General features: G+C 41.4%; 1 protein-coding gene across 3 annotated transcripts in view; it reads right to left on the reverse strand.

Annotated features, from left to right (window-relative positions):
* The window catches only part of LOC129819364 (endothelial cell-selective adhesion molecule-like), a 60,980-nt gene extending 43,765 nt beyond the window's left edge, over nt 1-17,215 (reverse strand). For 2 of the 3 annotated variants that reach the window (XM_055875759.1, XM_055875760.1), the window contains exon 1: nt 16,371-17,210. In XM_055875759.1, coding sequence (XP_055731734.1) covers nt 16,371-16,434 — 64 coding nt within the window. In that variant the 5' untranslated portion in view covers nt 16,435-17,210. Of the gene's footprint in view, nt 1-16,370 lie in introns of all 3 variants that reach the window. The other variant, XM_055875757.1, reaches the window with a different exon arrangement.
* Nucleotides 17,216-18,054: the final 839 nt, after the last annotated feature.

Here is an 18,054-nt window from a genome sequence, read left to right on the forward strand (position 1 = left end):
CCGCCTGGCCAAACTGAGCAATCTGGGGAGAAGGACTTGGTCAGGGAGGTGACCAAGAACTCGATGGTCATATTGACAGAGCTTCAGAGTTCCTCTGTGGAGATGGGAGAACCTTCCAGAAGGACAACCATCTCTGCAGCACTCCACCAATCAGGCCTTCATGGTAGAGTGGCCAGACGCAAGCCACTCCTCAGTAAAAAGGCACATGACAGCCCGCTTGGAGTTTGCCAAAAGGCACCTAAAGGACTCCCAGAGAAACATGAATCTCTGGTCTGATGAAACCAAGATTGAACTCTTTGGCCTGAATGCAAGCGTAACGTCTGGAGGAAACCTGGCACCATCCCCTATGGTGAAGCGTGGTGGCAGCATCATGCTGTGGGGATGTTTTTCAGCGGCATGGACTGGGAGACTAGTGCCAAAGGCGCTTCAAGAAAGTACTGAGTAAAGGTTCTCAGTTTATTTATATATCAGTTTATTTTTAATAAAATGTCAAAGTGTCTAAAACTGTTTTTGCTTTGTCATTACGTGGTAGTGTGATCTAGGAAGAAAAAAAGTAATCAATTTTAAAATAAGGCTGTAATGTAACAAAAGGTGGAAAAAGTCAAGGAGCCTGAATACTTTCTGAAAGCAGTACATATATTTTAAAAATATATTTTTTCCCCTTTAATATTTTACCCTAACCCTACCACCCCTACCTTAATTTGTGTAAACTAATGGAAAACACTTAGGCTTCTACATTTTAGTTGTTATCTTTTGTTTGTTTTTAATCCCATCCTTCAGCTCCCCTCAACCCCTCCCATCTATCTCTGAAGACCATCCAGTTTTGATTTCTATTTGGCATATTTTTAACTGTGCTGTTACACAAAAGTTCTGACCCTTTCTATTCTCATAGTTTCTACAGATTGTAAATTAAAGATCAACATTTTTGCAAAAAGTTGTATATTATTGATTGAATGACTTTTCAAAATCACCCAGCAGTGCTATTTGCAGAGTTAGCTCCAAGTAAATCTTGCCATTCCTGAACTTGTGACCAAAAAAAATTAAAAAAAATAATATATATATATAGACCACTGCGCCACCCGGGAGGCCCATGTTTTATTGTTTTAATCAATTAGTATGAGTTTAACCATAATATTTGTCCTGTCTTTTCTGCTGGATTTATTATTTTAATTTTACTAGTGTTTGCTTAGTCTTCCCCAACATAGCAAACATTCAAACGAACTGAACGCACTTTAGATCAAGCCCGAACTGTGCAATGTAGTAGGGAGTTGTAGTTGCCAACAGGCCCATATCCTACATAGTTAATTACCACGGTTACTGTGCTAAACTACAATGACTATAATCTATTGTGTTCTTACTTTGTTCGGTCATGGTTTATTTTACACCAGCTACGTTAGGTTAGAAAAAAAAAAACAGAAAAACACGCGATTGAGTGATAGAGAGCAGTTGCTTCGCGAGGTATCTCTACCTGAAAATAAATTATTCTTGTGATTGGTAGGTGGTATTCAGCAGTCATACAAGCATGACTTATTTACTTAAAATACTGATTTTGTCAGATATCTCTAGAGCTGTTGCCTAAGCTGAGAGTTAGAATTAAAAACGTCAAATAAAACAAAACGTAATATACACTGAAATATTTTAAAGTAATGTGAATTAATGGTTAACATGTGATAAGCAGTAATGGGCAGTCACTACCATCATGGGACTTCTCCCATCCAGGGACTTCAGTCCAGATGCTGCTGGATGTGGTGTTGGAAGGCCAGTAGGAGGCACTCTTTCCTCTGGTCTAAAAAATATCCCAATGCCCCAGGGCAGTGATTGGGGACACTGCCCTGTGTAGGGTGCCGTCTTTCGGATGGGACGTTAAACGGGTGTCCTGACTCTCTGAGGTCATTAAAGATCCCATGGCACTTATCGTAAGAGTAGGGGTGTTAACCCCGGTGTCCTGGCTAAATTCCCAATCTGGCCCTCAAACCATCATGGTCACCTAAAAGTCCCCAGTTTACAATTGGCTCATTCATCCCCCTCCTCTCCCCTGTAACTATTCCCCAGGTCGTTGCTGCAAATGAGATTGTGTTCTCAGTCAACTTACCTGGTAAAATAACGGTAAAATAAATAAATAAATAAAACACTTGTATTAATTGTTTGATTCTGTTATACCATTCAACCCACATAATGCATAGTGTATTTAATGTAAAAAAAGAAAGAAATCGAAACCACTTATTGTTTTATAACACCTCTCCCTGACACGCTGGCGTCTGTGGGGAGTCCTGCCCATGTGTGCTGCTGTCACAATGCCTGTGAAATAATGCATGGGCTCCTGAAATGGCCCTCTTGTACTCTTCAGTGGTCTGACATTCCTGTGTAGTGCAAAACACAGCATAACTATAAGGCCCGGCCACAGGATCCACTTCTGTTAGAATAGGTCACCATAATGGACCACAATCTCCTCTCCCTCATTAACATAATGATGGGGTCACGATAGGGGCTGCACCAAATGATTGATGTATTATAATAATTGATTATGCTTATGTTGTATTAATAGAAGGGGAAGGGCTATAAGACCCCTCTGCCACTACATTTATAGGGTCCTGGACTACAGATTAGCAATATATATATGCATTATAAGGTTTAATATTGTTCCACAGTTCTTTTCTAGTCTCTGCCTCTTATAAGAAACAGTCTGAGACAGGGTGTCTAAGAAAGCGCCTCAAGGCTAAAATAAATTAGATACAGAACCTTGCAGGGCAGTGAAAGAGACAAGTCAACATACCACTATATAGCAACTTGGGGAGTGGAAAATTACTGATGCTCCCTTAGAAAAAACTGGAACTATTGTTCTCTCCTGCAAGTTTGTATAACTGTATATGCATGGGCTTGGTCTCATGAGTAGAAGGTGTTGACGTAGGCAGTTACATCACTAGGGGTTGACTGCAAGCATATTAAAAGGAACTTGGACTTTTCCTATTTTGCAGAACTCACGAGAGACATCATTTGTATGTTTGATCCTTGACTTCTGTCTACAGCTGTATTTTGATTAAAATTGATGATTTATAAATTGCACATTGAGTATTCATTATTAAATAGCCCAAGAAAAAGCACAACAATAACATGACCACAGAGAGAGCGAGAAAAAGTGAGACAGGTCTATAAAAAGGAGGGGTTTGAAATTGTCACCAATAAACCTATCTACTGAACAGATGACAACTACGCCAGACAGTGGATGTCATGAAAATAACAAATACAATAAATAAGATGGCAGTTAGTTACTCGACTACATGCATAAACCGTCCATTTTGGACGTCACTATTGTGTCCTCTAAAAACCTAATTTCTTTCTCTCAATTCAAAGGGTCTTGATCGTTTGGCATGTTATAAACTATGGCCATCTTCTCTGAGCGAGAGAGCGCACTAAACTCTCATGTAGCCTACAGCAGGCAGGAGCCTCCATCGGAATTGAGCCTATAATTACTTGATGGGCGATAGCCATATCCGCCCATCTCAGATGTGGGCAGTGGGAGTAGCATGGATCGGCCCTAGTCGTCCCCTGGGGATGCCTTGCACGCCTACACCCTGAACAAACAAATCACTAAATGGAGAGGGGATTAGTTGAAAGTAGGGGGTCAAAAATGAAATTTACACAGCCTAAAGACACACCACGCCAACCCTTTTGAAAAACACCTTCAAAGTGATTCTATCCATTCAGCAGGCTACAGTTGAAGTCGGAAGTTTACATACACCTTAGCCAAATACATTTAAACAGTTTTTCACAATTCCTGACATTTAAATCTGGTCAAAATTCCCTGTCTTAGGTCAGTTAGGATCACCACTTTATTTTAAGAGTGTGAAATGTCAGAATAATAGGAGAGAATGATTTATTTCAGCTTTTATTTCTTTCATCACATTCCCAGTGGGTCAGAAGTTTACATACACTCAATTAGTATTTGGTAGCATTGCCTTTAATATTGTTTAACTTGGGTCAAACATTTCAGGTAGCCTTCCACAAGCTTCCCACAATAAGTTGGGTGAATTTTGTCCCATTCAACCTGACAGAGCTGGTGTAACTGAGTCCAGTTTGTCGGCCTCCTTGCTCGCACACACTTTTTCAGTTCTGCCCACACATTTTCTATAGGATTGAGGTCAGGGATTTGTGATGGCCACTCCAATACCTTGACTTTGTTGTCCTTAAGCCATTTTGCCACAACTTTGGAAGTATGCTTGGGGTCATTGTCCATTTGGAAGACCCATTTGCGACCAAGCTTTAACTTCCTGACTGATGTCTTGAGATGTTGCTTCAATATATCCACATCATTTTCCTGCCTCATGATGCCATCTATTTTGTGAAGTGCACCAGTCCCTCCTGCAGCAAAGCACCCCCACAACATGATGCTGCCACCCCCGTGCTTCACGGTTGGGATGGTGTTCTACGGCTTGCAAGCCTCCCCCCCTTTATCCTCCAAACATAACAATGGTCGTTATGGCCAAACAGTTCTATTTTTGTTTCATCAGACCAGAGGACATTTCTCCAAAAAAGTATGATCCTTGTCCCAATGTGCAGTTGCAAACTGTAGTCTGTTTGTACATTGCTTGTACAGATGAACGCGGTACCTTCAGGCGTTTGGGAATTTCTCCCAAGGATGAACCAGACTTGTGGAGGTCTACAATTTTTTTTCCTGAGGTCTTGGCTGATTTCTTTTGATTTTCTCATGATGCCAAGCAAAGAGACACTGAGTTTGAAGGTAGGCCTTGAAATACATCCACAGTTACACATCCATCTGACTCAAATGATGTCAATTAGCCCATCGGAAGCTTCTAAAGCCATGACATCATTTTCTGGAATTGTCTATGCTGTTTAAAGGGCCAGTCAACGTAGTGAATGTAAACTTCTGACCCACTGAAATTGTGATAGTGAATTTTAGGTGAAATAATCTGTCTGTAATAATAGTTGGAAGAATCACTTGTGTCATGCACAAAGTAGATGTCTTAACCAATTTGCCAAAACTATAGTTTGTTAACAAGAAATGTGGAGTTGTTGAAAAAAAAAGTTTTAATGACTCCAACCTAAGTGTATGTAAACTTCCGACTTCAACTGTATGTGAATAAATGTTCACCACGATCCATTAGGAAGTCCATTGAAAAACCAACGCATCACCTCAAAAAGCCTTAATATACAGCAAATAGATTAAATTATATTCTTTGTGTTTCGGTTACATAATTTTTTTACTTTTTAAATACTGTCCTTTGGAGTGCTAGTTAAGAGTTGTAATACGTTGGAGTGGCCAACTACCCAGAGGCCTCTGGAGCAGAGTGAAGCATGGCATGGAACAAGCAGAAATGCACACACCTATTCCTCAGATTGGACCGTGATTCCAATGGACACACAGGGACAACAACAAAAAAACTGGACGTGCTAGCTACGCTAAAAAGTATGTTGAAAATGAGTGGTGTAAGCAACTTGCCTTCCCCTCTGCACATCTTTGAGAAATGAATGTGTCAGATGTTTGTCTTCTTTTTTTCATCGCAAGGTGCACAGTCAGTCATGTGAATGGCATGAGATTTACCTTACATTATGCCACCAGACATAGAAAAGAAGTGTGCTAGGGTACAAGGGGCCGACGGGGCCCCCTCCACGGATGTGACTTATCTGCTCCAAGCAGGTTTCAGAGGGGCTGCGCTGGCTCCTGCTCACACTACGGGAACTATCTAAGCCAGTACTGAGAAGAAAGAGCCTATCCTTCACTTCACATAGCAAAGAGGAGAAATAGATATTTGAAGTAATTTATGCAGCCGTTCGTTTCTCTAAATGGTATTCATGAGGTATTGCTCAGGTGGTAAGAAGGCTTACCTGTCTCATTTTGTTTAATTTTCAGCTGTGATATCCATGGTGTTTTTTTGTTTTTTCTACTGGCAATGTCCTACACATCTTTCACCGGGTTCTATGTCATTCTGGACTAAAGAGCCTTCCCGTATCTGTTTTTTAGAATGTGATATTTCACATTAGGTTTAATGAAATGCAACAGCTGTAAAATACTACATGGTTTCATATTCTATGCCTTTGTCCTTTAGCCATTTAAATACAGTCAGCAAAAATCTTCAGACATCACTATTAGCACTGACTCCACACATCCAATTCTTAGCTGCAAGCACACACACACGCAACCACCCATAAGCAAACAGACTTGTGTACGTGACAAACAATTTGTTTTTAAAATCCTGCATTCTCAAAATAACAGGCTATAAACAGGGCCGGCGAGTCAAAGGTGAGTCTGTGTCCATCTGTCTCATCCACCCTCCACCATCATAAAATTAAATAGCAGACAATACTCATGCCCCTAATATTATTTAAATTCACACAGCAGCCCCCACAACACACACCCTGTCCACTCGAGTGGCTGAGGCTTCGCCCGGTTCTTAGATTAAAGCCCAGCGAGCTAATTTGCTGATACTCCACAATTCCTGCATAATCCCAGTCTAATCCTCACAAGCTCAATCAAACAGGCAAATCTCCAGCTCAGTATCTCCCTGTATCTTCTGCGTGCGCACACACACACAGGCAGTATAATGAATACGTGGACACTCAGCGGGCCCTTCCGAAGCCATGTAAAAGTTAAAGTCTATACATCTCCAGGGTCTGAGCTAACTAAACATGACACACTAGTAGACTGACAAGAACAGTCTGACAACATAACATGTACGCCAACAACTATTTACATAACCGTGTACCCAACTTTGAAGTCTTCAGGTAAAACAGTGGTAACGCCATAGAACTCGAGTCCTCTGTGAGGAATTTGAAAATATGTGTTATTAACTGCGATGGGAGGTGATTATTTTCTGTAACAAATTCAACTGCTGAGGTGTGGAGTTGGGGAGACAGGCAAGTGATTAGGGAGGAGATTAAAAGGATCGGTATGAGAAAGCCAGTTGTGTCACCCGAGAGGACCTGGGCAAAATGAATAGAGGGACAAAATAAATGGAAACTGAGTCGCTGGTGGTGAAGGGTTTACACAGGAATAGAAAATATTTGCAGGAGGATATGCAAAGAGCGTTAGGGAAATGGACTGATTGGGAGTTGGTCTCTGAATATCAGTTTGAAGATTGCTGGGGGTTTGCTGTCATAGTGTATTGCATTAGGGCCTTTTCATCATATGGGTTTGTGAGACTCTGTATAGTGTGTGTGTGCCCAGTTAAGTATAACAGTCAAAACCAAGTCATCTTCTGGTGTGGTCTAACTCACCACTTGCTGCCAAGCATCGCAGTGAAGCCTTTCTCACCTCAAAGTGAGGGCAATTCAGCAGCATTTCCCAAATGGAGGGTCAGAACCTACCGCCGAGTCTTCTGGGTAGAGGCCGAGACAACCCTAAATTCATATGCTACATCATGTTGTCATTGGTATATTTCTGTGTGTGGAAAAGCCAAACAAGACCAAAACTGAGTGCCCCACCCACGTAGCAAACTGTGCTTAATGCCAGGTTAATGGACATGACTCCCATGGATTGTAACTCCCTGGGAAATCAATGGCTGTAATGAACAGTCACTAATGAAGTTTCAAAACGTCAATGACCACTGAGGGAAAGCTTTCAATTGAGAGACTAACAAAATGGCAATGATGACCAGTTAAGCATCATTTGTGGCTGTCTAAACCTACAGTACCCATTTACCTACAGATCTTACGCATATATTCGAATCACCAATCTCAAGGTGGAGTTTCCCTCAAGAAAATGTATTATATGTAGAGATTGGTTGACATAGTAGTATTTACATATTCATTCCACCCCTCAACTTTCTTTTTAAAAGTCACGCTAAGCTAGACTGCCTCAAATCCAGATTTAATCCTGATAGATCCTGTTTAGCATTCAGTTTAAAAACATCTACCTCTTCAAAGACATCCAGAGAGATTATGGAAGCTCTCTGCCTGCGGTACGGTGCTGTTTCTTTATACTGTAGATGCATACAGAAAAAGCGAGAAACCACCAAACGAGGGGAAATTTCTCAATCGCCAGCAGAAAGGGACAATCCAGAGGCAGAGAAGGACATTGGGGAGGCGGAAACGTTCAAAGAGATAGAAATAACATGTGGTATTAGCGTAAAGCAGTGTTTTCCAAACCTATACTTGAGCACCCCTCGCTGTTTCACTTATTTGTACTATTCCATAACTAGCACACCTGATTCAACCGATCAACTAATCACTAAGCCCTTGATTAGTTGAAATCAGCTGTGCTAGTACTGGAATGGTTCAACTATTATAAGTGGAACATCTAGGGATATTCGAGGAGAGGTTTGGGAACCACTGTATAGCATAGGTTTGCAATTAGTTTAAAACACATTTCTCTAACTGATGCTTTTTATATCCCATTGTTCTCTCTCACACACCGAATAGTGTGCTTACTTCACTTCAAACATATACAGCAAGGGAAGCTACTGAAGCCAATATGGCCAATCAACGCTGAAAGGGCCATAGCAATGTTGATTATGAACAACTGGGGACAGCGATGGGAAAGTCAACCCTAGAGGCATATTCCTTCAAATCAATGCCTTTTAGTGGCCATTTAATGCTGGTAGGGTATTGTAAATTATGAGTGACGGCAGAAAAGCTTTTTTGGCTCAAAAGTCTATCAAGCACTTCCTTTGGCAAGGGTCACAGAAATTGTACAAAACGTATTTTTGACAAATGATTAACTGTTTTTGGGAACAACCAACCCACTCGAGGTTCTGAATTTGATTAGCGTTCCATCTTTATTTCTGCGAAAAAGGATTATTTAATTATGACAATTCTCAGACGACAAGGGAGACTGACAGAAATTGTGAAATGGAGATATCAAGGGTGTCCACCCACTCTGCCCAGAGTTGGTGAAAACGCACTTGTGATGACATTTCACTTATTTTATAATACATTTTACCAGGACAAAGATGATTCTTCTTCTTCTTCAAAAAAAGGAATTTCGTAACCTAATGCATCCGATAATAAGCACCGAGCTCTGCAGCTTTCTCTCCAAAACCTTTGAGGGTTTTACATTTTGGTCGTCTTCCAAGTTGTTTCCACAGGTCGCAAATAGCTACATTTGCATGACACGAGCTGAATAAAATGTTAAACGCTTTGGGAAAATAAAAAAAAACTGTTGTTGGTATTTCACAGAGATACGCTTGTTTGTGAGGAAAAAAAACATTGCATTAATATTAACAGTGTATACTAAAATATTAAAATGTCTCAAAATCAATATCCATCTTACCTCTATTATTGGTTTATGGCCTCTGGATTTGAGAAGAAAGATGACGAGTTCAACGAAAAGCCTGCCAGGTAGCCTTAATTCTCACAGCATCCAGCCTAGCTGACAGGATGCTATTTTCCAGATTTGACCACTTTTTTTTATATAGATATATTTTTTTATCTGGCCTCCACTGATTTAGTCACCCTAATTTTGACCATCCTACAAGGGTAAAAAAAACACCAATCAGTTTTGAACAGATTGTGATAGAGTCATGGAACTGGTTCTTTTAGAAGATTATCTACACAATTAACATTATTTTACCTATTGGTCGAAAGATATATTTTTGATTGGACACCCTAAGACCTCTCATACTCAACTGGCGGATCAGATCCGGACCGGGGTCAATATGGACCGCAGGTCTCCCCCCTCCCTCCAACAAAAAATAAAATAGGGCTTCCACCCATGGTATCATAATCACAAATAAGACATGGAAGAATGCATAGAATTGCAGGAAATTAGCTTTAAAATCAGCAAAGAAAATCTCTGCCACATGCAAAATGCGTAGAATTGCAGGAAATTAGCTTTAAAACTGCAAATTCTCTTCAACAAGGGTGTGAACAGTTTGGGGGGGGGGGGGGGGGTCACATGGGTTGCGAGGTAGGAATTTGTTACTATGCTGATAAATTACATTATCCATCCGGACCTTTGCCACCTAGGAAATATGTGACCGGATTTTCTCAAATAGTACTCGAGTACCCCTGCCCTAAGATATCATGCAGAAATGTATGAAAGATGTTGAGTACATTATAAATGTGTACAGCACACTGACACTGGGGGATGCCTTTCATAAACAACAATTACAGTCTGAAGTGGGAAAGCTGCACCTCCATGATATCAAAATAATGACATCATATGGCCCCAGTGCACGGTTATGTGACCAAAAACACCCCTTTGGATGAGATCCTATAATTACACAGCACCATGGGAAGCTGAGAGAGGATGATTGGAGGGAAGGTAAGAGCAAATAAAAGGATAAGGCCAACAAGTGAAGGCTCGCCTACAGATCTATATATAAAACAAGTACTGTAGACATACAAACCAACAGACACACACAATACGTGCTTTCGCCTCCTTTCCAGGCTTGCTTTCAGTGTAATGAGTCCCCCTAGATCTAACCTCCTGGTTGACCTGAGATGTGCTGAGAAGCTTGAGCCCCAGCTCTCTGAAGAGAGGAAGGAGGGGGGCAGCGGGGGGAGGCTAGGCTGACAAGTTGACCCGTCTCCCCTGGGGGAAAGCTTGAGGCTTGAGGGGCACGGACCTGCGAGAAACTACTGGCTATGGAGGTGCTGGACTGAGGAATGACTGTGTGTGTGTGTGTGGGGGTGAATGATGGGAGAAGAGCACAGCGCCGTGACCTTTAGGACGACTCCTAGCCCACGTTACCCAGTGCCTCTTGATCACTTGCTCCTCCCCTCACTAGGAAAGTGCAACATCCACTCTGCCCCGAAGGGCTTCACTTAATAGTGTGGATATAATGACTTTTTCCACAAGGCTGGCTGCTGCGTTGCTGCTACTGCATACACAATTACTCTGGGTGGAATCGGCAAAGTGTAATTATCAATTTGTTAAAGAGTTGAGTAGTTTGGTTCTCTGGAAATACCTCTGATGTATATAACAAACAGGTGGTGCAAAGGCTGGAATGTGTGTGCGTATGGACATTCACCAGGACTATTGCAATGCTATTCCTTCCTGCCTGTAGGGCTCTGGTGTAGCTAGCAGGTGCCTTCTAAGACGTCGACTGCATGCTGCAGTAGGGGGAATTGGCTGATGGAGCCTGGGCCTTGACGTATGGGATTACAGTGGATTTCAGAGGACATTACACAGTCATTTTATAGCAGAGACAGAATAAGTGGGGTTTTGCCCATAAGGGAAATCCAAGCATAAGAAGGCACACTTGTCCAATTGCAATTAAATCGACTCAGACACCTAGCGATATCACCTGCCCAAACCAGAATGACAAATAGGTGAGCAGGGATTTGAGATGAATACTGCGATCTTTCTTTCAATCATCAAAAATGTGTGTAAGGGGAGTTGGGGATTCAGATTGGGGGCAAACCTACACAGAGGACAATATGACTGTATTATGACACCAATTTAATGGCTTTCATCATAGTAAACAAACCACAATACCTGCAGGGAACCTAGTTTGTACATGAAAAGATATGATTATCAAAATGTTACAGCAATTGCTCCAAAAAAGAAAAAGGTCTATCTTAACAGAATGGTTAATCAATTACAATTATTATAATTGATTGGATGTACACTACAGTATATAATGCTTTCCAGTAGCTCAAAGCGCTTCACATAGTTTGAGGAGGAGAAATGTTAGACGCAACAATAGACCCCCCCCCCCCCCCCGTATCTGGAATCTGACGGAAAGCAACAACATTTGTCAGTGTGTGTCATATCAGTTGTTAACCTGTTAGTTCTTAGGCCGCATTGTAATTGCTTACTGTAATGCCTCCCAAAAGGCAGAGAGATGCAGGAGAGGTTTGACATCAGCAGCCTGTCAGGGTGCGTGAGCAGAGAGGAGAGAGTCACTAGCAAAGCAGCTTGACAGCCTGTCATGTCACCCGACAAGCTTGAAGGTTTGTAAGTAGTAATTAGTAAGCAGATTGTCACTGACCAACTACATTGTTTGAAATTATTCTGTGGGTTTGACATGCATGTCATTGTTATAGGCTTGACATGTAATTTTACAAGACATTTCATTGTTATGATTTGGGACATCCCTTTCAAAACCAGTATAACCGGTCTATAAATATCTTCTGGCATTGGTTTGGTGTTTCCAGAGGGACATACAACGCCATACTGAGGGACAAATACATTGAGAGAAATAAACACAGCAGGACGTTCAAAATAACTCAGCCCTCCATTTGCAAACAATATACAATACAGATTATCTCAGGAGAGGTTCTTATAACATGCAGCAGTCATGAATCACTCACTTATGGGGGAAATAATATGAGGACTCTAGTACACAGCCCTCTGCCCATTTGTCGAGCAGGCTCAGGCCATTTCCTCTTCCAGAAAGGAAGATAGGGAGAAACAGAAACAGAGAGCGAGAGAGAGAGAATGTGTCTTTAAGGGAGTCCATAGGCCAGACACAGCGTGTTGGGACTTGGGAAAGTCACCCACTGCTTTTCTCATGACCCCTGGCCAGCTTGGAGTCTGCTGTAGCTCGTGGGACAGTGCATGCGGGGAGTCATGGAGCAGAGCAGCAGGAAAGTGCTAAGGCATTCGCCTGGGGGATGTCCTGTGTGGCAGAAGCCACTAGTTGAGCTGCGTTTCATTCCAAAAGGTTGCCCTCTCCCTCTCTGCCCACGTTCTCTCCCCTCTGTGGATCAGAGATCACTATAGGTAGGTCTAAACAAAGCAGCTCTGCTTATTGTCTAATTGCTTTTCCTATTCAGTTTTATCAGAAACTGATAGAGCTATTTTCTGGGATTAAAGGCAGCCGAGGGCAACTTTAACAAGGGGCGGAACTGCTGAGGACGCTTGCTAACGTTATCTTAGCACTAATGCTAGCTGCCCTCACATACCTGGCCATTACTGTGTGAGAGGCAAAGCACACAACTCAGGTGAACTAATGTCAATCTCCCCAGAGGTCCAAGGATGCATCACAATTTGAGATGCATGGCCAGACGCAATACACAGGATACACAACTGTCCACAGTTCTCTTGGGCTCCAGATTGGACAACCCTCATTTTACCTTGTTAGAACTAGTGACATGGGTTGGTGTTCTTTCTGTCATTACATCTGTCACAATACTCCAGAAAAATCCACAATCCCCTGTAACAAATCAAAAGCATACCAGTTACTCGAGTCCCACACAAGGGACCAGCGACTTCAAATTTGGCCTGTAATCCAGGCTCTAAAACGCTGTTAGGCAAGCCTCCAGTCCATATTATTTTAAGAAATAAACAATTAGAGATAAGGCACAGTTGTTATAACTTTGATAGATTGCATTCCAGAGGATGGGGGGGGGTGAACTCAACACACTGCAGCAAATACAATGGAGGGAGGAAACAAACTGCGCCATACGATGAGGACACGCCAGGCAGAGTAGTGTTCATTAGGCACCAAAGCGATGAAAACAGACAAACAGGGAGGGACTACCTGGACTTGTCCAATAAGAAACATTGCATGTCCTAATGATCACTACCTAGACTTGAAGGCATGTTGTATCTTGATGAGGGACAGACATGTTGCTAAAATAAAGTCCAGAACCTTCCTCATTATTAAAAAGACACTGAATTCTAGAGAGTAGGTGAAGTGGTACACATGGCACTCTTCCCCAGGCACACCTTTCCTCTCCTCGAGCCCAGAAGGATCTAGGAAGCCCATATGTGATGACCTTGTTAAATAAGTCAGTCCTTTGTAGAGCACACCTGGAAAACAAATGAAGATATTATCTTCCCAGGGATGGTGTGTCTGGAATGGAAGTGTTATCAACTAGCCTGTTGTTCCTTCCATCTCATTTTAAACTTGGTCTAAGTATAGCATTTTAAATCCTTTATTGTCCATTAAAACAGTTAACAATTTGAGGAAGTATAAGGTCATATTAAAATTGGGTCTAATTATTCAGTAAGGATTTTTTCCATTAATTTACAGGTCCAAATGATCCAGATAACCCTGAACCACCTCTTGTGATCTGACTGAAAGAGCAAAAAGCCTTCAATTGTAACAATACTGCTACAGCTTTCCTTTGACCCACCCCTACCCACTCCAGTAATTAGGAAAAACAAGTCCAGGCACATCAAGAAGCGAGACTTTTAATAAAAACAAATTTCTTCAGTAATGAGATTCAGTAAAGTACTGGATACAATACAAGGTCACTTCAAACAATTACAACACATACGAGACTAATGGCATTCAAATGGGCGAAACCAAAATGACTAGGCTCAGACTTGACAATCCCAATTGATTTAGGTATTTCAGGACAATGTAAATAACACCATGCAATAGATGGTCCTATTAAATATGATTACTGTATGTTTTATAGCACCTGACATGACAACATATACTGTTGGCTGCTGTGTTGAGAGGACAGAGAGCATGGCCAAGTAAAAACGTTTTATTTTTTTTACTGTCATTTCCATGTAAAAGCACCCATGAGCAGTTTATAGGATCATATCAAATTTGGTCTTGTTGGTGGCGGACCGCATTAGAATAATAGCCAGTGTGTAGAATAATACCCAAACATTCAAAGCAGGATATTACAATTTTCTACCTTTGTGTACTTGTTCAGGGTACATCCTCATGAAGAGAATGACATTCATATCCATAATTATGCATTTCTGTGTAGTACAGATGAAGGACCCATGATGTCATTCTGTTACCGGTTGTTGATCCACTTCACTTACTGTAGTTCAATAAACAAGAGATGTGCTCAAACTCAAGGCGTCATATCATAGCTAACACCCCATTCTTTCTGCAGACATCTTTGAATCTTAAATTTGGAGTAAATATTTAACAGTTTTTGGAAAATTTGCTCACATAAACTGTGAGAGATTTTACTGTCATTCTGCTACCAAACTTTGCATCTTCAATGTTCCTAAAGTAAAAGTATTTCAGTAACATTTTCAGTGGCAATTGTTCAAAGTAGACTTCTGCATATAGGTGTATGGTTTGCTAAACATTGCTTGTCATACATTTTAAAATGTGAAAAGTGAGTCTCAGCATTACTCTGTTACAGTGGAATTGCCCAAACCTAGATTCTAAAAGGTCCAACTGAGCAAGAAGCTGCGATGAAAAGAAAAACAATGCTGGCTACTGGCTTAATGTCATATTAATGGCATTGGGTGCCACACACTTGCTGTGAAGCAGTGTGTTAACAATACATTAGTCTAATGTAGCCTACTTTAACTCCAGACTTCAGTTCCAAGACACTAGTTTTAACAACTTCACACACAAAACTAATCCGCCCCCCATAACTCAAAAAATGTGATTGAAAAGGCAACAAAACAACCACGGGTTATCCTGTTTTCAAGAGAAGACAAACCATTTCTTATCATAAATAATTATGAAACAGCACAGCCATGGGAATTAAAGCATACAAGTAGAACTAGCCATCTTCCTGTTAGCAAGACGCTATTCACAACCATTTCCTCCCATGTCTTGGCACCTACATCTTAGGGGACACACCTGCTGTAGACTGTTGGTGAGTCAGATAACTAATTTATAAATCAGGTGGGTTATTGTTCAGCTACCGAGCAGTAATTTCTGCACTTCATACTTAAGGTAAGAGTTTGAGAATAGATTGCACTACACTTGTGTCAAGAAATGAATCCTTGGAATACACATTACTATTTGGCAATGCCACACCCTGATAAGGTGAAATGAGCTAGTGTGAGATTGCCAGCATCAGCACATGATTGTTTTGGAAACAAAACACTTAATAAGGGCAGAGAATCCTAGGACAGATGTGGGAAAGAGAGATAGGAAGTTTCCACTACATCCCATGTCCAGTGAATACTTTGGTTCCTTTTTGGGGGGTTTTACTAGGAAAGAATGCCACTAGTTAAATGCACAATGTCTGAAAATTCTTTGTCAAAATCTAAAAACAAATGGCAGTGTTAAGACTATTTCTACATATGACATTGTCCATAAACTTTACATAAAACGTGGTTAAATTGTAAAAAATGTCATTACGACCAAAATACTTGATGTTAGAATGCTTGATAGTGTGATATGAAACAAGACTTTGCTAAACAGTGCTAGCCCACTGTTCAGGCAGTGTCTGTCCATTTTATAATAAAGGGATTAATCCTCCCTGGCCAGCAGAATTATGTGTAACACACTTGTTTCAAATCAAATGGAAAACGAACAGGTGTTTCAGGTTAAATCCCCATGTCAAGTACGGGAACTTAATCTTCTACTACTCCACAACAAAATTATACATTCCACTGTCTATTAGGTCAAGTTTTGTACTGTCAGAGGCAGCTAGAACATTGTTTTATGTTGTCGGTGTTGTCAGCTCGAAGAAAATGTTGGCTGGTTACAAAACACCTTGCATCCACATATAGCCTACTAAACAATAAAACCACTACTTTTGAAATGATAAATAGCGTTATTTCAAACTCAAAATGACTATTGTCTTACCTGTAAAAAACAAAAATGTGAACGACAGCAAGATGCAAAGTTTCCTCGAAGTATACATCTCCATAGTTCAACATGCGCCTTCTGTCTGACCACAGCTGCTGTTTCCCGTCTTAATGTATTGTCTCCCCGTTATCTGTGCGCAATTTCGCACTTCCTTGAACCGCCAGAGCAAAGACTAGGGGTAGCGAGTTTACAGTGGACAATGTGACATTCTCCAGAGTTAAATCATCTCGTTCTCAGCAGCAGTTGACGTGAGAGTGATACAGCCAAGCGTTGGCATTTAACGTTGCGCGCAAATAATTATTGCAGCAGCCTACTTTGGCAAGTGTCCAGATCTTTTTTACAAAAATGTCTTCGTCGACTTTCTCGTTCATGCTTCGGTCGTCGTCAAAAACGGAAAGTTGTCATCGTGAGAATGCTCTGCCACCTCAACAACCTACACCTGTGCACATTAGCAACGTCACTCTTGAAATGCTGGGCACTTACAGGTGTAACGTAAACTCGTACATCGCCTTGGTCCGTACAATTGGCAAGTGTCCAGCTCTTTTCTTACAAAAATGTCTTCGTCGGATTTCTCGTTCATGCTTCGGTCGTCGTCAAAAACGGAAAGTTGTCATCGTGAAAATGCTCCGCCACCTCAACAACCGACACCTGTGCACATTAGCAACGTCACTCTTGAAATTCTGGGCACTTACAGGTGTAACGTAAACTCGTACATCGCCTTGGTCCGTACAATTGCCCTTATTTTAGCGCCCCAAAAACGTAATACTTCCAGATCAACTGTAATGTCAAAGCACAATTTCTCCCCTTTCCAACAGAATCAATTACATGACCTAAACGCTGCCCGTTTCTGAATAATTCAAGTAGGCAATGAGCCCCATCGGGTCTTTTAAAAAATGGCGGGTGGGTAAGTGATACTGATGTGTGGTAGTGAGAAGGAGAGATGTTGTGTGGGAAAATTGCTTTTTTTCACTCCATCTGTCCAACTTATCACCTTACCGCCTGTAAAATGTAAATAAAACACTATAAAGAGTTTATATAATGTGTCATTACATACCTATTTGAAGGTTTGTTTTGAATTTGAATCGGGTTTTTAGGGTGATCTTAGAAGTAAACAGCGCCTTTGAGAATGATGATCGCATGCAAAAATGACTAGGTATCCACCCCTTACCCCGTCACTGTCCATTTCTTGTTTTTAAAGGATGAGAGAAGTGCTACACCTGGTGGAAAGAGATTGTAAGACAGAAATAGTTGCTTTATGCGTGCTGTACGTTACGACATGACACGTCACGATGTAACGGAGGGTCCGTTTTTTCAACTTTTCTCCAATACTATAAAGCCATTACCATGTCGATCAACGCTTGTATAGAAACCTAGTTCACACCCCCGATTTTGAAGTCAACACAGTCGCTACAGTCCCCTGGGACGTGCTACCTGTCCCAGACCTGCTGTTTTCAACTCTCTAGAGACCGCAGAAGCGGTAGAGATACTCTTAATGATCGGCTATGAAAAGCCAACTGACATTTACTCCTGAGGTGCTGCACCCTTGACAACTACTGTGATTATTATTATTTGACCATGCTGGTCATTTATGAACATTTGAACATCTTGGCCATGTTCTGTTATAATCTCCACCCGGCACAGCCAGAAGAGGACTGGCCACCCCTCATAGCCTGGTTCCTCT

Source organism: Salvelinus fontinalis, chromosome 2 (assembly GCF_029448725.1).
Source record: "Salvelinus fontinalis isolate EN_2023a chromosome 2, ASM2944872v1, whole genome shotgun sequence".
In the NCBI taxonomy this organism is placed as follows: domain Eukaryota; kingdom Metazoa; phylum Chordata; class Actinopteri; order Salmoniformes; family Salmonidae; genus Salvelinus; species Salvelinus fontinalis.